This window comes from Eublepharis macularius, chromosome 4 (assembly GCF_028583425.1).
Source record: "Eublepharis macularius isolate TG4126 chromosome 4, MPM_Emac_v1.0, whole genome shotgun sequence".
Taxonomy (NCBI): Eukaryota; Metazoa; Chordata; class Lepidosauria; order Squamata; family Eublepharidae; genus Eublepharis; species Eublepharis macularius.
In genome coordinates, this window is record NC_072793.1 from 10446996 (window position 1) to 10464878 (window position 17883).

At 46.5% G+C, this 17883-nt stretch overlaps 1 protein-coding gene across 6 annotated transcripts in view; it reads left to right on the forward strand.

Moving 5' to 3' along the window:
* BAZ2A (bromodomain adjacent to zinc finger domain 2A) overlaps window positions 1-17883 on the forward strand; it is a 95910-nt gene that overhangs the window by 71362 nt on the left and 6665 nt on the right. For 5 of the 6 annotated variants that reach the window (XM_054975851.1, XM_054975848.1, XM_054975852.1 and 2 more), the window contains 7 exons: window positions 840-995; window positions 1085-1248; window positions 2557-2840; window positions 4064-4196; window positions 4554-4700; window positions 4990-5219; window positions 5460-5603. In XM_054975851.1, the coding sequence (XP_054831826.1) occupies window positions 840-995; window positions 1085-1248; window positions 2557-2840; window positions 4064-4196; window positions 4554-4700; window positions 4990-5219; window positions 5460-5603 (1258 nt within the window). The remainder of the gene's footprint in view (window positions 1-839; window positions 996-1084; window positions 1249-2556; window positions 2841-4063; window positions 4197-4553; window positions 4701-4989; window positions 5220-5459; window positions 5604-17883) is intronic. The other variant, XM_054975853.1, reaches the window with a different exon arrangement.

A 17883-nucleotide genomic window follows, 5' to 3' on the forward strand; every position in this document is an offset into this window, starting at 1 on the left:
GGATCAGGATGGACTTTTTGAAAACAGATTGGATGTGGTTTGGGGAAAAAAAAGAATTAAAAAGATGGAAAAGGTGGCTTGTTATTTGCAAGAGGACACACCAGCTACGTTTTTCAGGCAACCTTGTCCTCATGGTGCCCTCTCTCAGGGTTGTCGGCCTGCCAGCAGTCAAATAGTGCTGTTTTTTCCCCTTCTGTGGTCAGGCCAGTCATCCAGAATGCAGAGGCCATCTTCACTTCCTGCATTCAGAAAAGCATAGGAAATGGTTTCATTCCAAAGGGTGTTTTGGCAGATCTTGCTTCATTTTTAACCTGTATATTTTTAAATTATTTATTTTATTTTATTTTATTTTATTGAATTTTTTAGCCCTCTCTCCCCGCAGTAGTCAGTGGATTATTATATTGTTTGTGTGTCATTGAAAGTTCTTGTTATGATACTAGCTATCTTGAGTCTAAGGAAAGAAAGCAGTATATATAAACACTTTTTTTAAAAATGTCTTGATCAACTCCCCTAACCCCCACCTGATTCCCACACTATCACTAGTTGCTAAGGTTCTGTAGAAAATACCAGGGCATCTTTGCATTCTTATTTGCCAGCATGAGAACTAGGATTTTGTTCTCTTCAAGTTGACACTCACTAGAATTTTGCATTAAGAGTTCGTATACCATATATGGCTCTTTCATATCGAGACCTCTTAAAGCTAATATGCATTTCCTGTTGTATATGCTGACTTGTCCCAAACCCCAGAAAGGCTAGCAAAAATATTGTGCAGCAGTTGAAATGGCTCATCAGTAATATCAGGGCTTGAGCTGGCTTTCTTCTCCTTTTGTCTATTCCAGAGATGCAGAGTGGCTGGTGGTGGCTGCAAGATCCGGAAGAGTTGGAGGCCGTCGTGCAGGCTCTGCATCCACGAGGGATCCGTGAAAAAGCCCTGCATAAGCACCTCAGCAAGCACAAAGAGTACCTACGGGAGGTGTGTGCCCGAGCTGCCAATGGTAAGAGCTCCACAGCCTGTGGGCTGGAGGGACATACAGAGCCCAGTGCCCACACCATGACGTTTCTGATTGACTCCCTTCCCACCTAGATCCAATCTTCCAAACTCAGCCCGAGGGTGCTGGACACCCTGTCTCTCAGGAAGCCTTGGCCCAGTGGTCGATGGCTGAGCGAGCCTTCGAGATGGACCTCTCTGTGCTTCAGTGGGTGGAGGAACTGGAGCAACGGGTGCTGATGGCTGACCTACAGATCCGAGTAGGTATCACAGCTACCCCCTTTGACCCCTAACGTGACAAGGGAGGCTCACATTGCTTGTGTCAGTCTTGCGTTGTCTACTGGTCGCAAAACTCGCTTTAATGATTCAGATTCTACATGAAGGTATCATCTTGTTTCATGGGTTAGAAAATCAAGGTTTATCATATTGAGAGAATAATTCGGGCTATCTAAAAATGCTGCTATGAGCTTTCAGAAGGGTTATTTGCTTTTGTCCTGCCTTCTGGGGTCATCCTTGATGTCAGTTTTAGATTGTATGCTCTGTGGAGCAACGGTAGCTTCTCTGCTTACGAAACTTTTTATGTACATCACTAGTGCTGGGTGTGTATGTGTAACAACAACAACATTCGATTTATATACCACCCTTAAGGATAACTTAACACCCACCCAGAGCAGTTCAAAAAGTATTTATTTATTTATTTATTTCAAATTTGTGTTCTGCCCTCCCCACGAGCGGGCTCATGGCGGATACCAACATATTAAAAATACAATTAAAAATCCATGTTCATTAAAAACAGCACATTTAAAACAGGATGGTAGACAGCCGTCACAGGGAGGGTTAAGATTTTACACCCCTTTTTTCCAGGCCAGCAGAAGCCCAGCCTCAGCCATATGCCTGGCGGAACAACTCTGTCTTGTAGGCCTGGCAAAAAGATAGTAGGTTCTGCCGGGCCCTGATTTCAGCAGACAAAGCGTTCCACCAGGTGGGAGCCAGGACCGAAAAGGCCCTGGCTCTAGTTGAGGCTAGGCATTGTTTTGTCATTATTGTGTCATTATTATCCCCACAACAGCAGTCACCCCGTGAGGTGGGTGGGGCTGAGAGAGCTCTGAGAGAGCTGTGATGGGCCCATGGTCACCCAGCTGGCTTCAAGTGGAGGAGTGGGGAATCAAACCCGGCTCTCCAGATTAGAGTCCCGTGCTCTTAACCACTACACCAAACTGGCTCTCCTCTGTGTGTGTGTGTGTGTGTGAGTGTGAGTGAGTGTGTGAGAGGGAGAGACTTAAATCTGAAGTGTTTTGCTTTTCTTTTGTCTTTGGTTCGTTTGGCTCTCTGTGAGAGCAGGTTCCGGAGCCTGCTGTGGGTTCTTGTCACCAATACCATGAATATTGGATGTGAGACTCGCGTGTGCAGTGGCACCACCTGAAAAGCATTTGCAGTTGCAACGGCCGGTTGTGTGTGGCACTGAAGTGCAGACTATCAGATAATTCTCAGGCTTCCTGTGGTATGTTGTAGCTGTCCTCTTTCCCAGCTCCAGTCTCACAGATTCTTTTTCGTTGTCTTTCCTCCAGGGCTGGGCAAGTCCTGATCCTGACTCTCTTCGGAATGACTTGCAGTACTGTGAGCACAAGCTGGAGCCTTTGGAAGACATAACCGTAAAAAATAGGCGCGAGGGACCAGCCCTGCAGCGCGAAGCTACTCATCCTCTAGACTTAGCAGTGCTCCGGCTGGCAGACATGGAGCAGAATCTGGAGCGGAGATACCTCAAAGAGCCCCTCTGGCCCCCACATGAGGTGGTGGTAGAAAAAGCTCTGCTGAATAATCCCAGTACTCTGGAGCTGGGAACCACAGAAATGTGAGTGAAAGTGCTTTACTGTTTGAGTTTCTCATGACGTTGAGAACCAGTGTCGTATCCCTTGTAGCAGTTTCCAGCAAGCCTGCCTGGGTCACCTGCTGGTGTCAAAAGGCAAAGTTCCAAAAGGACTGGCGAGTGAAGCTTCACTGCCGTGGTAGAAAGCTGCCACCAGCCTCTTAACTAAACCTTCAGCTGTGGAACCGAGAGGCAAGTTCCCAGCCCTACCAGGTTTTAAACCGGAAGTCAGCTCTGCAAGGAAGTCAGCTCTGCAAGGCAGGGGCACTCGGCCGGTTAAGACCAGAAACAAACTAACAGGGGTAGCATGTGGCAAAATGGCCAAAGAACTGGATTTGGATTGAAGCCACAACTCTCAATATCTCCACACCAAAGTAAGAAAAGGAATTTATTAAAGAAAACTGCAAAAGCAAACAAAATAAATGTGGATTTATATGGAGAAGCACAAAACAACAACAGACTATTTAAGCTTGCTATATTCACTAGAATTCCCTGAACTTGTTCCAGATGTTGCTGTCAGCAAGTTCGGAGTCCAAAAGGGTGCTTTAGCTCTTAAGCCCCGTGATGCCAAAGACAAAAGCACAAAGGTTGCTAGCACAGGAATCCACCAATGGCGTAGCATTCAAGAACAGGAACAAATAATAACATTCTATTTATATACCACCCTTCAGGACAACTTAATACCCACTCAGAGCAGTTTAAAAAGTATGCCATTATTATCCCCACAACAAAACACCCTGTGAGGTGGGTGGGGCTGAAAGAGCTCTGAGAGAGCTGTGACTGATCCAGGGTCACCCAGCTGGCTTCAAGTGGAGGAGTGGGGAATCAAACCCAGCTCTCCAGATTAGAGTCCTGCGCTCTTAACCACTACACCAAACTAACACCTTTAGGTCAGCTTAAGTAGTCAAGACTAACAAGTATTGATCCACTTTCATAATGTTTCTAGCTTTTGACATGATGAAAGCTTGTGGATAGAGGATAAATCGAGTTTAATAAACATAACAGACATGACAAGAGATGTAGAAGATTTAGCACAAGCAGGTTTAGAGCTGAAAATGCTAAGGTCTCATAACAACCCTGCCACTGAGATTCGGGTGTTAAACCCAAAGCCTCTAAGCTGCTAAATTCTGTTGCCAATCAAGACTGAACCTCCCACCTCTTGCACTCACCCACCCCAAATCTAAGAGTTTCTTTTTTTTCTTCCTCAGTGCATATGAAATCACACCTCGGATGCGGATGTGGCGCCAGACACTGGAGCGATGCCACAGTGCAGCCCAAGTGTGCCTCTGCATTTATCAGCTGGAACGCTCTATTGCTTGGGAGAAGTCAGTTGTCAGAGCGGTAAGGAAAGGACACTGGGCTATAGGGGTTAGAGTTGTTTCAGGGCAGGAACCATAAGCGCATGTAAATTGAGTAAATGCAAGCAGTTAACCCAATGCAGCTCCTAACCCACTGATCTTTTTGTGGGCTTCTTTGGAGGCACATGTGTGTTAAGTCTGTGCCAGGAGAACTATGGAAAGATTACACAGTTCCAAAATTTGGGTGGGATGAACCATCTGTGAAGTAGCTAAATTCTTGGGGCTTTTAATACTGCAGTGAGGGAGAGGAGAGCTCCCTCAGCTTTGGCCTTGGCCTACTGAATAGGGGCTTGGCTGGCTCGGTGCTAGTGCTCACCCTGCGTGTCCTTTCTGCCTTCAGACCTGCCTCGTGTGCCGAAAAGGAGACGATGACGAGAACTTGCTGCTATGCGACAGCTGCGATCGTGGCTGCCACCTCTACTGCCACCGGCCGAAGATGACTGAGGTGCCAGCCGGTGACTGGTTCTGCTCCCTCTGCATTGCTCAGGTGCTGGCTCCACGGAGCATGGAATCTGGCCCATCCCGAGCTCCCAGGACTGTTTTTTGATCCAGCAGGTTTTCCTTTGCTTTACAGTCCTCTACTGAAACAGTGTACTTGGTGGCAGGGATGGATGTTCTGTTCATGCCTGTGTGGAGACCAGCATTATCCCCCTTGTTGGGGGATGTATGTCCTGTCTGTGCATAAACGGAGACAGTGTTATCCCTGAACTCGTGGTTCTCTGCCTTAGGAAAATCCCTTTCCTGAAGTGAGTCCAGGTCATTTTTCTGTGTTGCAGATGCAAGGAGAATACCAGGATGACTACAGCGCTCTGAGGCGGGGCAAGAAACGGAAAGCTGGGCCTTTGGGGGGAACCGAAGAGCTCAACCCTCGGCCCCGGGCAGCAGCATCCCAGCAGCGGAATAACCTGGCCAGTGCACCATCCCGATACTCAGGCGAAGGCCTGTCTCCCTCCAAAAGAAGAAGAGTGTCTACACGAGGCCAGTGTGCTGACCTTACCTTCTGCGAGTAGGTGACCCTTTGAAGCTGGGATCCCAGGGTGACATTTATGGAGAGTGGGAGACATGGAGAGAGTGGCTGTTGAAGAAGGGGTGGAACCTAAGTTGTTTCTGCTGTAAAAGGAGTTCATCCCTGGTTGGCTTTGCCCTGCAAAGTCCTTGAGTGCTGCTTCTTGGAAGGAAGAACCTTTCACATTTGTACCAGTTGCCTCCTTTGCCCTCTTACCATGTTTTGGCCCTGTTTTCTCAGGATCATCCTAATGGAGATGGAATCACACGAGGATTCCTGGCCCTTCTTGGAACCTGTCAACCCCCGGCTGGTGCCTGGCTACCGAAAAATCATCAAGAATCCTATGGACTTTGCCACCATGAGGGCACGGTTGCTACGGGGCGGGTGAGTACAAAGAAAGAGCTAGCTGGTAGTTGGGCACAACTTGAAGGCATTTTGGAAAACCAATCAGTGTCCACCTGCACTGAAAATGTAAGAAAACATTCAGCAGCTGATTCGTTGCCCCAAATATGTCATCTGAGGTAGCTTTTCCCACTGGAGCTGACCTTGCTTAGAAAGTTTCTGTATGCTGTAGTGTTAGAGCCAGGGCCGGCGTGTCCATAGAGGCAGGTCCAGCAGCCACCTTGAGTGCTGAGGCGCTGAAGCGGGGGGCGGGGTGTGTGCACTGCGTGCCTTGGAGCTGGCAGCGGCAGCGCTGGAGGGCTGAGAAGCCACCCGCACGCCGCCCTGGTTGCCTGTTGCACCTGGCCTGCAGCTGTTGCATCCTCCCAACCCGCCCGTTCAGCTGCCCCGTGGTGCTGCCGCTGCCAGCACGCGCTCCCAGCCGGGCGCAGCAGCTGTGGGCGAGGCGCAGCAGGCTGCCGGGGCGGCGTGTGGAGCAACAGCCACTAAGTGGAACGGCTGAGAGGACGCACGCCGTCCCGGCTGCCTACCGTGTGACATCATCACCCAGTCCAGGTGTGCACACGATGAAGTTGCCCCCGGCGCCAGAAAACTTGGCACTGGGCCTGGTTGGAGCTATCACATGCCACATTATGGCTGCATTACAATCAATGGCCAGTTCCCTTATTGCCAAATTACCTAACATCGGTAACAGCAGTGGCACCCTAGAGACCAATAAGAGACCTAGAGACCAACAAGATTTTCAGGATATGAGCTTTTGAGAGTCAGAGTGCCCTCCTTTCATTTGAGGTGCTACTAGACTCAAATCTTGTTGTTCTACTGAAGACCAACATGGGCTACCTACCTGAAACAAACACTAGGAAGGGAAGATTAAGTGGACAGAATAGATGTGTGGCAAGGCTTAAGATGCTTGAAGGTTGTAATGCTTTTATGGAGAATTGCTGGAATATCATGAGCATAAAACCTTTTGCAATGATTGCAGTTGCATTATATTGTTGAAGGCTTTCACGGCCGGAGAACATTAGTAGTTAGTTGTAGATTGGCAAGACCACGGCCATACAGCCTGGAAAATCGACAACAACTAATTGCAGTTTTAGTTGAAACTTGAAGCAGTTTAAAGGTTTTTTAAAGCAAACAACCACCACCTGCCCCCCCCTTACAGGGGGAATTCTTATTTAGGGGTTATCTAACCCACATGGTTAGATAAGGAAAAGCAGAATCCGGAACCAGTGGCAGGGGTTGGCAATGCAAACTGGCTCTGTTCTTTTAATGTGGACCTTGTGTGGAAGAGTATGCAGCTAAATATATTCCCTTCGTGATGATAGAGAGGATCACAAGCAAACCCTGTATTTCCCAGCTCTGCTGCTGGTAATAAACAGACCTAGGCTGTTACCAGACATCCTGTACTCACCACCTTCCCATTTCCTAATTATGAGTGCAGATATCATTGTGGTGAAACTCTGTCAACAGAACTATGGGAAATGCTGTGGTCATCTAATTTGCTTAATTCATCAACAGTAAATACCAAACTACAATCATATAAGATTTTAACTAGAGAGTACCTGACTCCTAAAAAATTAGCTGCAATTTATTCTCAAAGCTCACCTTTATGTTGGAAAGGATATGGTGAACCAGGAACGTATTTACATGGCTGGTGGAAATATTGTTTTATAGAAGATTTTTAGAGAGCAATTTTAAACCAACTTTCATTATTATAATTTTTCTTATTTAAAGTATAAACAGTAACATAAAAACTATAGACAACAAACAGAAAGGATAAAAAACATTCTAAAAAGAAGGCACACTAACAATACATAGACCAGTGAAAACAGAAAAAAAACCCCTTAAACTAAACTACAAACTGAGTTCCGATTTTCTCCGCCACAAATATAAATCATTTTCAGAATCTCTTTTATTGTAAGTTAAACATAAAAGCCCTCTTTTTTCTATTATTCATGGTTCTTAATCCATAAATCGAGATGTCATCAAATCCTTATTATCCATTTCATGTAAAAAGTCTAAACGGTTTCCATTCAGTCAAAATGTAACTAATGTCTTTTCCCTAATCAGTGAAGTAAGTTTTGCCATTGACATAAACTCCAATACTTTTATCCACCATTCCTCCACTGTAGGCAATGTTGGAGTTTTCCACTTTTGTGCATAGAGTACTCTTGCTGCCATAATCAAATATAAAAACAAAGTTCCAAAGCTTCTTTCCAATTGGCTGTCCATTATCCCACCCCCCCCAAAAATCTCTGGTTTCAACTGGATTCTAATCTTCAAAATCTTCTGAATCAGTGATTGTATCTGTAACCAGAAACTCTTTGTCATAAATGCCTTCTGCATATCTGCCACGAATGTATGTATGTTCTATCTATGGCTCCTGAGAATGGGGAAAGTTCTTTATTGCTCCGTGCCTGTTATCTCACAATGTTTACTTTCTCTTTCTCGCTCCATCGAGCTAGTGTCCTTGACAGCCAGCCAAAGCTGGCTCTTGGTGTGCTCTCCCTGAGAACCCAAAATAAGTCCATCTTTCTCACTGCTTGCTCTAAATAAGCTCTCACTCCAACTAACCCCACCCCCAAACAGTCCTCTGTCCTAAGGTTGGAAGATTCCCTATAACTAAGATTGCTAGCCCGCATACGTCACTTCTGCCAATTCCACTGTCTATGCAACCTGTACTGAATGGATCTCTAATAAAGTTACTTCAACTGGAACACCTATGTGTTAACTGTGGAGAACTTGGGGACCTAACTGCCAGGGACTGACATTTTGGCAGAAGTGCCTCCTTTTCCTCTGGACCTAGAATCCTGAAGCCAAACTACCGGCGTGATGCCATACAAGACCAACCAGGAGACTCCAGAACCCCCAGAGGAACAGTTAATCAACTCAGAGTTGGAACAGACCCATGGAAACGCGGCGACCAGAGGAACCCCAATTGGAGTAGCATCACCGGCTGGGAGTCTGGGGCGCTCACGAAGGGGGGATTGAAAAATACAGAACCCAGCCGTCCACCTGCCAACAGATGCAGGAAGAATTCTTAGAAGAGCTGGACGAATGCCTTAAGAGGTTTGCGGATGAAAATAAGCAATCCCCAGATTGGGGGGCCTCAAGAGCAAACTGGCATGGAGGAAGCCCCAAGGATCCGGAGCGAGGAATTAAGGTATCGGCTTCGCTCCACCAGTCTCGGGATTTTGGAGACGGATGCCTACTACCAAGTGATGGGGTAACCTAGGAGGAAGTGTGGCTAAGTCCCTATGATGCCCCGGTAGAACCCCCCAGACGAGGACCAATCTACCACAACGGCAACAGATTCCTCAGAGGCTGACTTCGAGCAGTGGAGAGCAGTATGGGGAGGAGAGACAAACGAACTGAAGAGGGACTTGGTGCAAGTGGTGAGAGAACTACAAGACATGATATGCTGAACGTCCAAGATGGAAGTGCTTCTGGGCCCAGCGCCTAAAGGAACTGGAGGTGGGGGGACTGAGCGGGGGACCCTCTAAGACCCCTGTGACCTCCTTCCCCCCTGCCGTCGCTGAGAGAACTGGGGAGAACAACGGCCATTCCCCAACTGAGAGGGGGACTGTTGGCCCCACTACAGCCTGGAGCCCCAGCGCCACTAATAGGACTGCCTAGGCAGCACCTGGTGCCAGCCAGGGCCCCGGTCATCTTGCTGCTTGGAGGGGTACCGATTGGAGCACCACTATAACCCAGGCTGCCAGTCCCACCTCCGGCCCCCTTACTGCCACGAGGGATACCGGTGGCACCAGGGGTGTCACGGTCAGGGCTAGGGGCTGGCTCGGGCACCGGGCTGAGCGAGGGGGAGAGGGCGAGAGAGAAAGGATCCAAAGCAAGCCGAGGTTGTGAGCCAGGAAGTCTGTCCGTTAGGGGAGCAAGCAGTGGAGAGTCAAAGAGCTGGGCTGAGGTCTGCAAACTGGGTCGTCAGTCCAATGTGAGGAGGAGCGAGGGGTGGTCGAGGACAAAGCCAAGGTCAGGATACCGGAGATCAGTCTGAACGAGGGCAGGGAATGAGGCGGAGGCGTAGCTTCCAGGAGCCGAGCTGCTGGGCGCTAGGAGTGGTGAATGACGTTGCTCCCACACTGGGGTCTGCCCAGCGTCTCCCTTAAGAGAACGAGGCCCAGGTGTTTCCCCTTCGCTCGATTGCCCCGCCTCGTCCTCGACGTCCAGCTCTGGCCATTGCTGGGCTTGCAGACGTGCACTCCTCCATCGTGCCCAGACCGCCTCTCTCACCTGTGCCTTCCACCTTGCCGACGGCTCACAAGGCTTGGTACTTTGAGGCGCCGGCTGCTCCTCTTGCGCGTGCGCCTTCTCCCCTAGCGCCGTGGGACCGGGTTACGCTGAGGGGCCGGGTTGCGCTGAGGGGTTGGGCTGCACTGGAGGGCCAGGTTGCTGGTCGCTGGCCGGCTCTTCAGGCGCTGCGGGTGGGTTTCCTGCAGGCTCTCCCAGCTCCTCGGAGGAGGAAGGGTCATCAGAGGGTACTGAGTCCAGTCAACATGGGTCTCTGACAAGGGGGCTTTATTCTGCCACCTGGGGGAGTACCACTGCAACCCGTGTTCCTGGCTCAACCTTTTCCAGCTCTGTCACCAATAGGGGTGCCAGCCGCCCCAGGAGGACCCCTCCCTGCAATAGTACCCCAGCATGGACTACAGAAATTAGAGGCCCATTTTGACAGGGACTCGGAAGAGCTGGAATACTTTATCATGCAAGCTGTGGAATTTTTCAGAGTGGGGCCACACCTTTCCAAACAACGCCAGCCGGGTTAGTCACTTGGGATCCCAGTTGGATGATTCGGCAGCTAAGTGGTATGTCACCCTGTATGAAGCTGGGTGCTTCATAACCTCAAAGCGTTCGTGCGAGCATTGAGGGCCCAGTTCGAGGATCCGCTGGAGGGAGAATGAGCCCGGACACAACTGAAAAGGATGAGGCAAGGAAACCACCCAGTCCGTGAATACGCTGAAGAATTCAGGCAGTATGCTGCTAAGGTGAGGGACTGGTCTGAAGGAGTCAAAATTGAATTTTTCCGGGCTGGCCTGAACCCAGATCTGGTGGCTAAAGCTTTGATGCAAGATGACCCTACCACCCTGTTGGGATGGAGCCAACTAGTGCGAGGTCAAGAAGCGAGACCAGGTGATGAAACACACAAAAATGCAGCACCAGACAACTGCCAAGAAAATCCCCATGGAATCAGGGAGAAAGGAGAAGAAAGGAGACCTTCGACTCGAGCTCCCTGGATTTGGAGCAGGCCGCCTGCATGAGAAAGGGATTATGTCTACAGTGCGGAGGAATTGGCCGTTTCTCCAAATGCCCGAGGAGGATGAAGGGGCGAATGGAGAAGAGCTGCGCCAGGAAACCGCCCATCCTACAGGTCACCAAGCTGCCAAAAAAAGCTCCAAAAAAGAGAAGCAAAGTGGCAACCAGCCTCAGTGCTATGGAGAGATCGAGTGAGGAACCCTCGGAAGAGGAAGAAACTCCTGGCCAGCTGGCAGAAAACGCCAGCAACCTGTCGTGAGGAGGCCCCTGCAACAGGTCCCACAGGAGCCACCACTGCCTGAGGTGAGACCGAAAGGGGCCTTACTTTACATGCCAGTGACTACCCACATTTGAGTGTGGGCCTTAATTGACTCTGGATGCACTCAGGATTTGATTGCCCCAGCTCTAGTCACAGGATTGGGGCTGAATGTAAGTAAATTGAACTACCCCATTGTATTTGAACAGATGGACGGGTCTCGAATGAAAGGAGTCCTGGCCAATGGAGAAACTGAGATGGTCCCAGTGGGGATGGGGAGCCATTGGGAAGCCAGAACTTTTGTAGTAACTGATGCCACTAAATTCCCATTGGTCTTGGGAATAAGGTGGCTATGGGATCATGACCCATACGTAAAGTGGAAAACCGGCGAACTATGCTTTGCGAGAGGGAGGGTTGTCAAAGTCATGTATGGAACTCCACATGGGGTCTGAACACGCCCCCCCCCGAGTCTGCTCTACTAACCCAGGAGGAGATTGAGCAAATCCCCCTAGAATACCAAGACTTGAGCCATGTGTTTGACGAGGAGGAAGACGATGAACTCCCCCCCCCACCGGGCTACTGACTGTGCCATAAAGCTAATCCCAGGGCAAAAACTGCCAAAAGGAAAACTTTACTCAATGAGCCCAGGGGAGCGGGAGGAATTGTGTAAATTCATTAACAAAAATCTGGCCAGAGGATTCATCCGCTTGGCTAGCTCCCCTCATGTGGCACCAGTGTTGTTCTGCAAAAAGAATGGGAGATTGAGACTGTGTACTTATTATAGGGGGATCAATGTGGTGCCGATGTCTAATGTTTACCCCATCCCCCTGATTCGAGACTTGCAGGGAGTGGTGTCTCAAGGGAAAATCTTTTCGAAACTGGATTTGCGAGACGCGTAGATCCAAGTGAGAATAAAGGAGGGGGATGAATGGAAGACCGCTTTTAATACCCCTTTGGGTCAATTTGAATACAAAGTAATGCCTTTCGGATTACAAGGGGCTCCGGGAGTGTTTATGAATCTAATTAATGAAGTCCTACACCAACATTTGTATAAGGGCGTGGTTGTTTATCTTGATGACATGTTGATTTATTTGGAAGATTATGAATCCCTTGTAAAACTAGTACGTCAGGTACTAAAAACTCGCTGGGACAATCACCTGCCAGTGAAATTGTCTGAATGTGAATTCCATACAGAAGAGTTGGATTTCCTGGGGTACAGAATATCAAAGCATGGGTTAAAAATGGACCCCACAAAAGTTCAAGCAGTGGTGGGGTGGAACCCCCCCCCCCCCCGCCGCCGCCCAAACCAGGAGACAGTTGCAATTGTTCCTGGGGTCCGCCAACTTCTATAGACCCTTCATAAAATACTTTGCTCGAATCTCCGTGCCCTTAACTGATTTGTTGAAAACCAAAGGGAAAGGACCGCAAGGGGTAAAACCCAGTGCTAAATTAAATTGGACTTCAGAATGCCAAAAAACTTTTGAGCATTTAAAGGCTTTGTTCAGTTCAGATCCTGTTCTACGCCACCCCAATGAGAATCGAAAGTTCGTTGTACAGGTAGATGCGAGCGACATTGCCAAGGGGGGAGTTATTTTGCAAGCAGTTGAGGCAGGGAAGCTGCACCCCTGTGCCTAAGTATCAAAAAAATTCTCGGAGGCTGAGCAACACTGGTCCATGTGGGACAAAGAAGCTTCGGCTGTTAAACTGGTGTTATGTACATGGAGACATTGGCTGGAGGGGGCAAGGGTGCCATTTGAAATCTGGACTGATCATAAAAATTTGGAAGTGTTGCACACCCCGCAAAAATTAAGCACCAAGCACCTCTGGTGGGTGGAGTTTTTCTCCAAAATTAATTTCACGCTGAAGCACCTCCCTGGCAAATCTAACTTCCTGGCAGACACCCTTTCGCGCATGTCCCAACGTGAAAGCCAGAGAGAAGACACAATGTTCTCTCCAGCTTAGTAGTGGGGGGCAGTAACCACCTGGAGCCAGGCAAAGCCAGTTTAACCTAACTCTCCAGGCATGGACTCGAAAGCGAAACAAGAGGCAGAAAAGGAGGGGGATGCCTTACCAAAAAACGAACTGCAAAAGGGAGAGGGAGGCGGATGGTACCATCACGGCACACTTTACATGCCAGCCAGTTTGAGGGGGGAGTTGCTAAGACACTGCCATGATTCACAGCTAGCTGGTCATTTCGGCTATTCATAGATATTGCATCTAGTACAAAGACAATTTTGGTGGCCAAACATGAGAAAAGACGTATCGCAATATGTATCAACTTGCCAAGTGTGCCTGATGGGGAAAATCAGAGGGGCTGATTTTCTGAGTTTTGCCGAATGTTGTTATAACAGCATAATACACAGCTCCACAGGTTATGAGGGCAAAGCAATGCCCTTTGTAAAGACTCCAAGCAGCAACGCACCAGGGGACCTGAAAGAATGGTGGTCTACCTTAAAGACTCAATGGGAAGTAATAAAAACCACTTTGGAAAAAGTGAAAGAGGATTACAAAAGACAAGCTGATAAAAAACAATCAGCTCCATGGAAACTACAACCAGGGGACTATATGTATGTTCCCATTAAAAATCTAAGGGGGGGAGCAACCCAGCAAAAAATTAGGGTGGACATTTCTGGTACCCTTTATAGTAAAAATGAAGTCACTGTCAAGGTGAATCTACCCAAAAACTTAAAAAATGTCCACCCCATATTACATAAACACCACAACCACCTAACCAACAGAACAGCAACAGCAGCAAACAACAAACCTTAACTGTAAAACACCAACACCAACTATTCTAAGAAACACCAACTGTAAAATTTGCCAACCACCCCAAGTAAGCCCCCTCTTAATCCCACCTGCACCTCCCCTACATACTTTGCACACACACACACACAGAGCCAGCAAAGTAGCGAAACCCAGATTAAAATGAAATTAAACTCAGGCCCACCCACTTAAGCACAGCAGTTAAAATCAGAACCCCCTAGCAAGCCTTCCCATGAACCCTACTTACATCTCCCCAACACACACACACACACACACACACACACACACACACACACACACACACACACACACACACACACACTTAAAAACAATACCAGTTCCCCACCACCACCAAAAGCAGGAAAAAAATGTAAACTCCCAACAGTAAACTTTTAAACAGCACAAGACAGGAACAGTTCCCACACACATACACCAACAGCTGGGGAAAAAATTAAATCCCCAACAGTAAACTTTAAAACCAAACAACTCAGCAGGAACAGTCCCACCCCCCCCCCCCCAACATCTGAAAAAAATTTAAACCCTCAACCGTGAACTTTTAAACAACACAGGAACAGTATCCTCCCCACCAACAGCTAGAAAAAATTTAAAACCCCAACAGTGAACTTTTAAACAACACAGGAACAGTATCCTCCCCACCAACAGCTGGAAAAAATTTAAACCTTCAACAGTGAACTTTTAAACAACACAACTCAAAACAAGAACATTCCCACCACCACCACCAACAGCAGGAAAAAAAGTCAAACCCCCAACAGTGAACTTTAAAACAACACACAACAGGAATGGTTTCCCCCCCACCAATGGCTAGAAAAAATTTAACCCCCCCCAATTTAAAACTGTAAATAAAGACCAGCCTCCCCCCCAAAAACAAATGCCCCCGCCAGAAGCCGCTCACACCAAAAAAGGCCCTCTCTCTCAATCTCTCTCTCTCTCTCTCTCTCTCTCACACACACACACACACACACACACACACACACACACACACACACACACACAGAGGCAAGAATCCACCCCCCCAATCAAAGATTATTTTAAATTAAGTTTTAAAAAAACCCTCCCCTTCCCCTCCCCCACCCAGACGAAGTCTCTCTAGGCTAGGAACAGAATGGAAGCTGGCCCAAAGGCCAGCCTCTAATTTAAATTCCCTGCTGCATCTCCTTCCAGAGAATCCATTGGCTGGAAGGAGGATGCAGCAGTGGGATTGGACACTCCTAACTCCCCCTCCCTTCCCTGATCCTCCTCCCTCCTCCCCCTTGTACTCCTAGTCTAGTCACTCGCCCCTCCCATCCTGTAAATTAGTCAGGAATCTCTGCACTCAGCACCTACTGGCTACTTGCATTGCATTGCACTGCAAACAGCCAGCAAAGTTATCAGCAAATTCAAGCTTCCCACCTTTTTTCACAAGATGGGAGGGGGAAGGAGGAGGTTGTAGTGAGTCACTCACTCCTTCTCCCCCCTCCCCTCTCCTAAGAAAGAGCAGGAATCTTGAATTTTTCTTTTGCCAGCTGTTTGCAAATGTTGTATTTTCCAAATCGGGCCCAATTCGGGTTAAAAACTCTAATCGGAAACCCCAAGCACACACCCCTACTCTTAATTTATAATTCTCCTGTTTCACCTTTAAACCTTGAATTCTTTCATCTTGTCTTATGCCCCTGTTCAGAACTTCAGGTACCAGTATAAATAACAAGGGTGACAATGGGCAACCTTGTCTTGTACCTCTTTGTATTCCATGTGGTTTGGTTAACTCTCCATTAATGACTATCTGTGCTTTCTGGGATGTATAAATCAACTTAGTTCATTTTATAAAATTGTCTCCAAAATCCACATCTTCTAAGATCTTAAACAAAAATTTCCAATTTAAATTATCAAAGGCCTTCTTGGCATCTAGGAAGATCAAAGAGGCTTGTCTTTCATCATGTTTTTCCAAGTACTTCAAAATATCCAATACTATTCTTGCGTTGTCCTTCAGGTGCCTCTTTGGTAAAAATCCACTTTGGTCTTCATGAATACTGTCCTGTAGGATTCTTTTAAGTCTTCCCACCAAAATCATGGCAAACAGCTTATAGTCATTGTTTAATAATGATATTGGCCTGTAATTTCTTGTCAATACCTTGTCTTGACCTTCTTTTGGTATAAGTGCTATGTTGGCTTCATTCCACATTTCTGGCATTTTACCTCCCTCTAAGACAGAGTTCATCGTCTTTTGTAAAGGCTGAAAGAGTTCATCCTCAAAACACTTAAAGTAACTTCTGGTCCAGGTGCTTTTCCCAACTTACTCTTTTTTATAGCGTCTCCCACTTCTCTTACTGTTATAGGTCCATTCATAATTAGTCTTTGTTGTTCTGTAATCTTAGGTAATTTCTTTTTATTAATATATTCATCTGTTTTTTCCACTGATACGTCACAACTCTTATAGAGATTTGCATTAAATTGATAGAATGCCTTTTGTATTTCTGAAGTATCTGTTAATACCTTGTCTGCCTCTTGTATTTTCAATATTCTCTTTTCTCTCTCTCAGTTTATATGCCAACCATTTCCCTGGCTTATTGTCATATTCAAATGTTCTTTGTTTGGCATAATTCAATTTTATTTTGATTTCTCTTGACATTAACATCAATAGTTGTTGTTGTAAGATCTTAATATGTTGCAATATGTTTGTTTTTCCAGAAGTTCTCTTTAGTTCTTCCTCTTTGCTCTTTATCTCGTCCAAAATACGTTGCTTTTTCTCTTGATTCTTTTTCTTCAGTTGAGCATTATGTTGGATTAAATAACCTCTAATAAATGCCTTACTTGCATCCCAGACCATTCTCATGTCTGTGCCTTTATTTAGATTTAATTCAAAAAATTCTTTTAGTTTATTTTTACAGTCTTTAATAATCCATTCATTTTGTAACACAGCTTCATTTAATCTCCATCTGTAGGTACCCCATTTCCCCCTATAAATCATAGGTACAGGATTATGATCTGAGAAGGTCTTGGGTAGGACCTCTATTTTAACCACCTTAGTAGCAATGTCCCTCAATGTCAAAATCATATCTATTCTTGAGACAGATCTGTCTTTCTGAAAAAAGGTATACTCTACTCGATTGCATTGACATTTTTCTGTCTCCACAGATCAATCAAACCCAAATTGTCCATTAAATCAAAGAAGGCTTTGGACAATTTACCCTGAAGTGTCTTAATGTTTCTCAGAACATCTATCTATCTTCGGGTCAATCACTCCATTCCAATCCCCCATCAAGCAATAATTTTCATATGCTAAATCTTTTAAACATGCCCCATTTTTTTTTTTGAAAAATCCAGTTTTATTCTCATTTGGAGCATAGAGTCCCCCCACCAACATTTTTGACCCCTGTACGTCTATTTCTACTGCCCCATATCTTCCATGCTCATCACTCAATATCAGTTTATGCTCTAAGTGAGATTTAATATACAAAGCAATTCCATTCTTCTTTTTCGTATCTGCTGCTATAAGTTCTTCACCCAGAACTTTATAAATCAGAAATTTTATATCTTTTTTTCTAATATGGGTTTCTTGCAAACAAATTATAACATGTTTTAGGTTCTTCAAATAGTGAAATATTTTCTTCCTTTTTGGGGCTGAATTTGCCCCATTAATGCTTCATGTTAAACGTTTGTAATCCATCATACCATCAGATTTTTAAAATTAATAAAATGGGAGACAAAAGTCAGAGGAATATATATGGGAAGGTAGAAAAAACAGAATTAAATATGAACCCCACTTCCTCCTCTTCCTTACTCTGGTCCAGTTGTTGCCCTGTTGATACTTCTGTTAAACTTTTTGTCAAAACGTCGTCCAAATTTGTGTTTTTCCAGAAAGTCTCTGGCTTTATGTACCAAGTTCAGCCAAAATCTTTGTCCATGAAATGTAAAGATCACACCCTCTGGAGTATCCCACCAAAATGTTCTTCTGTTTTAGTTTTTCCACCAGGA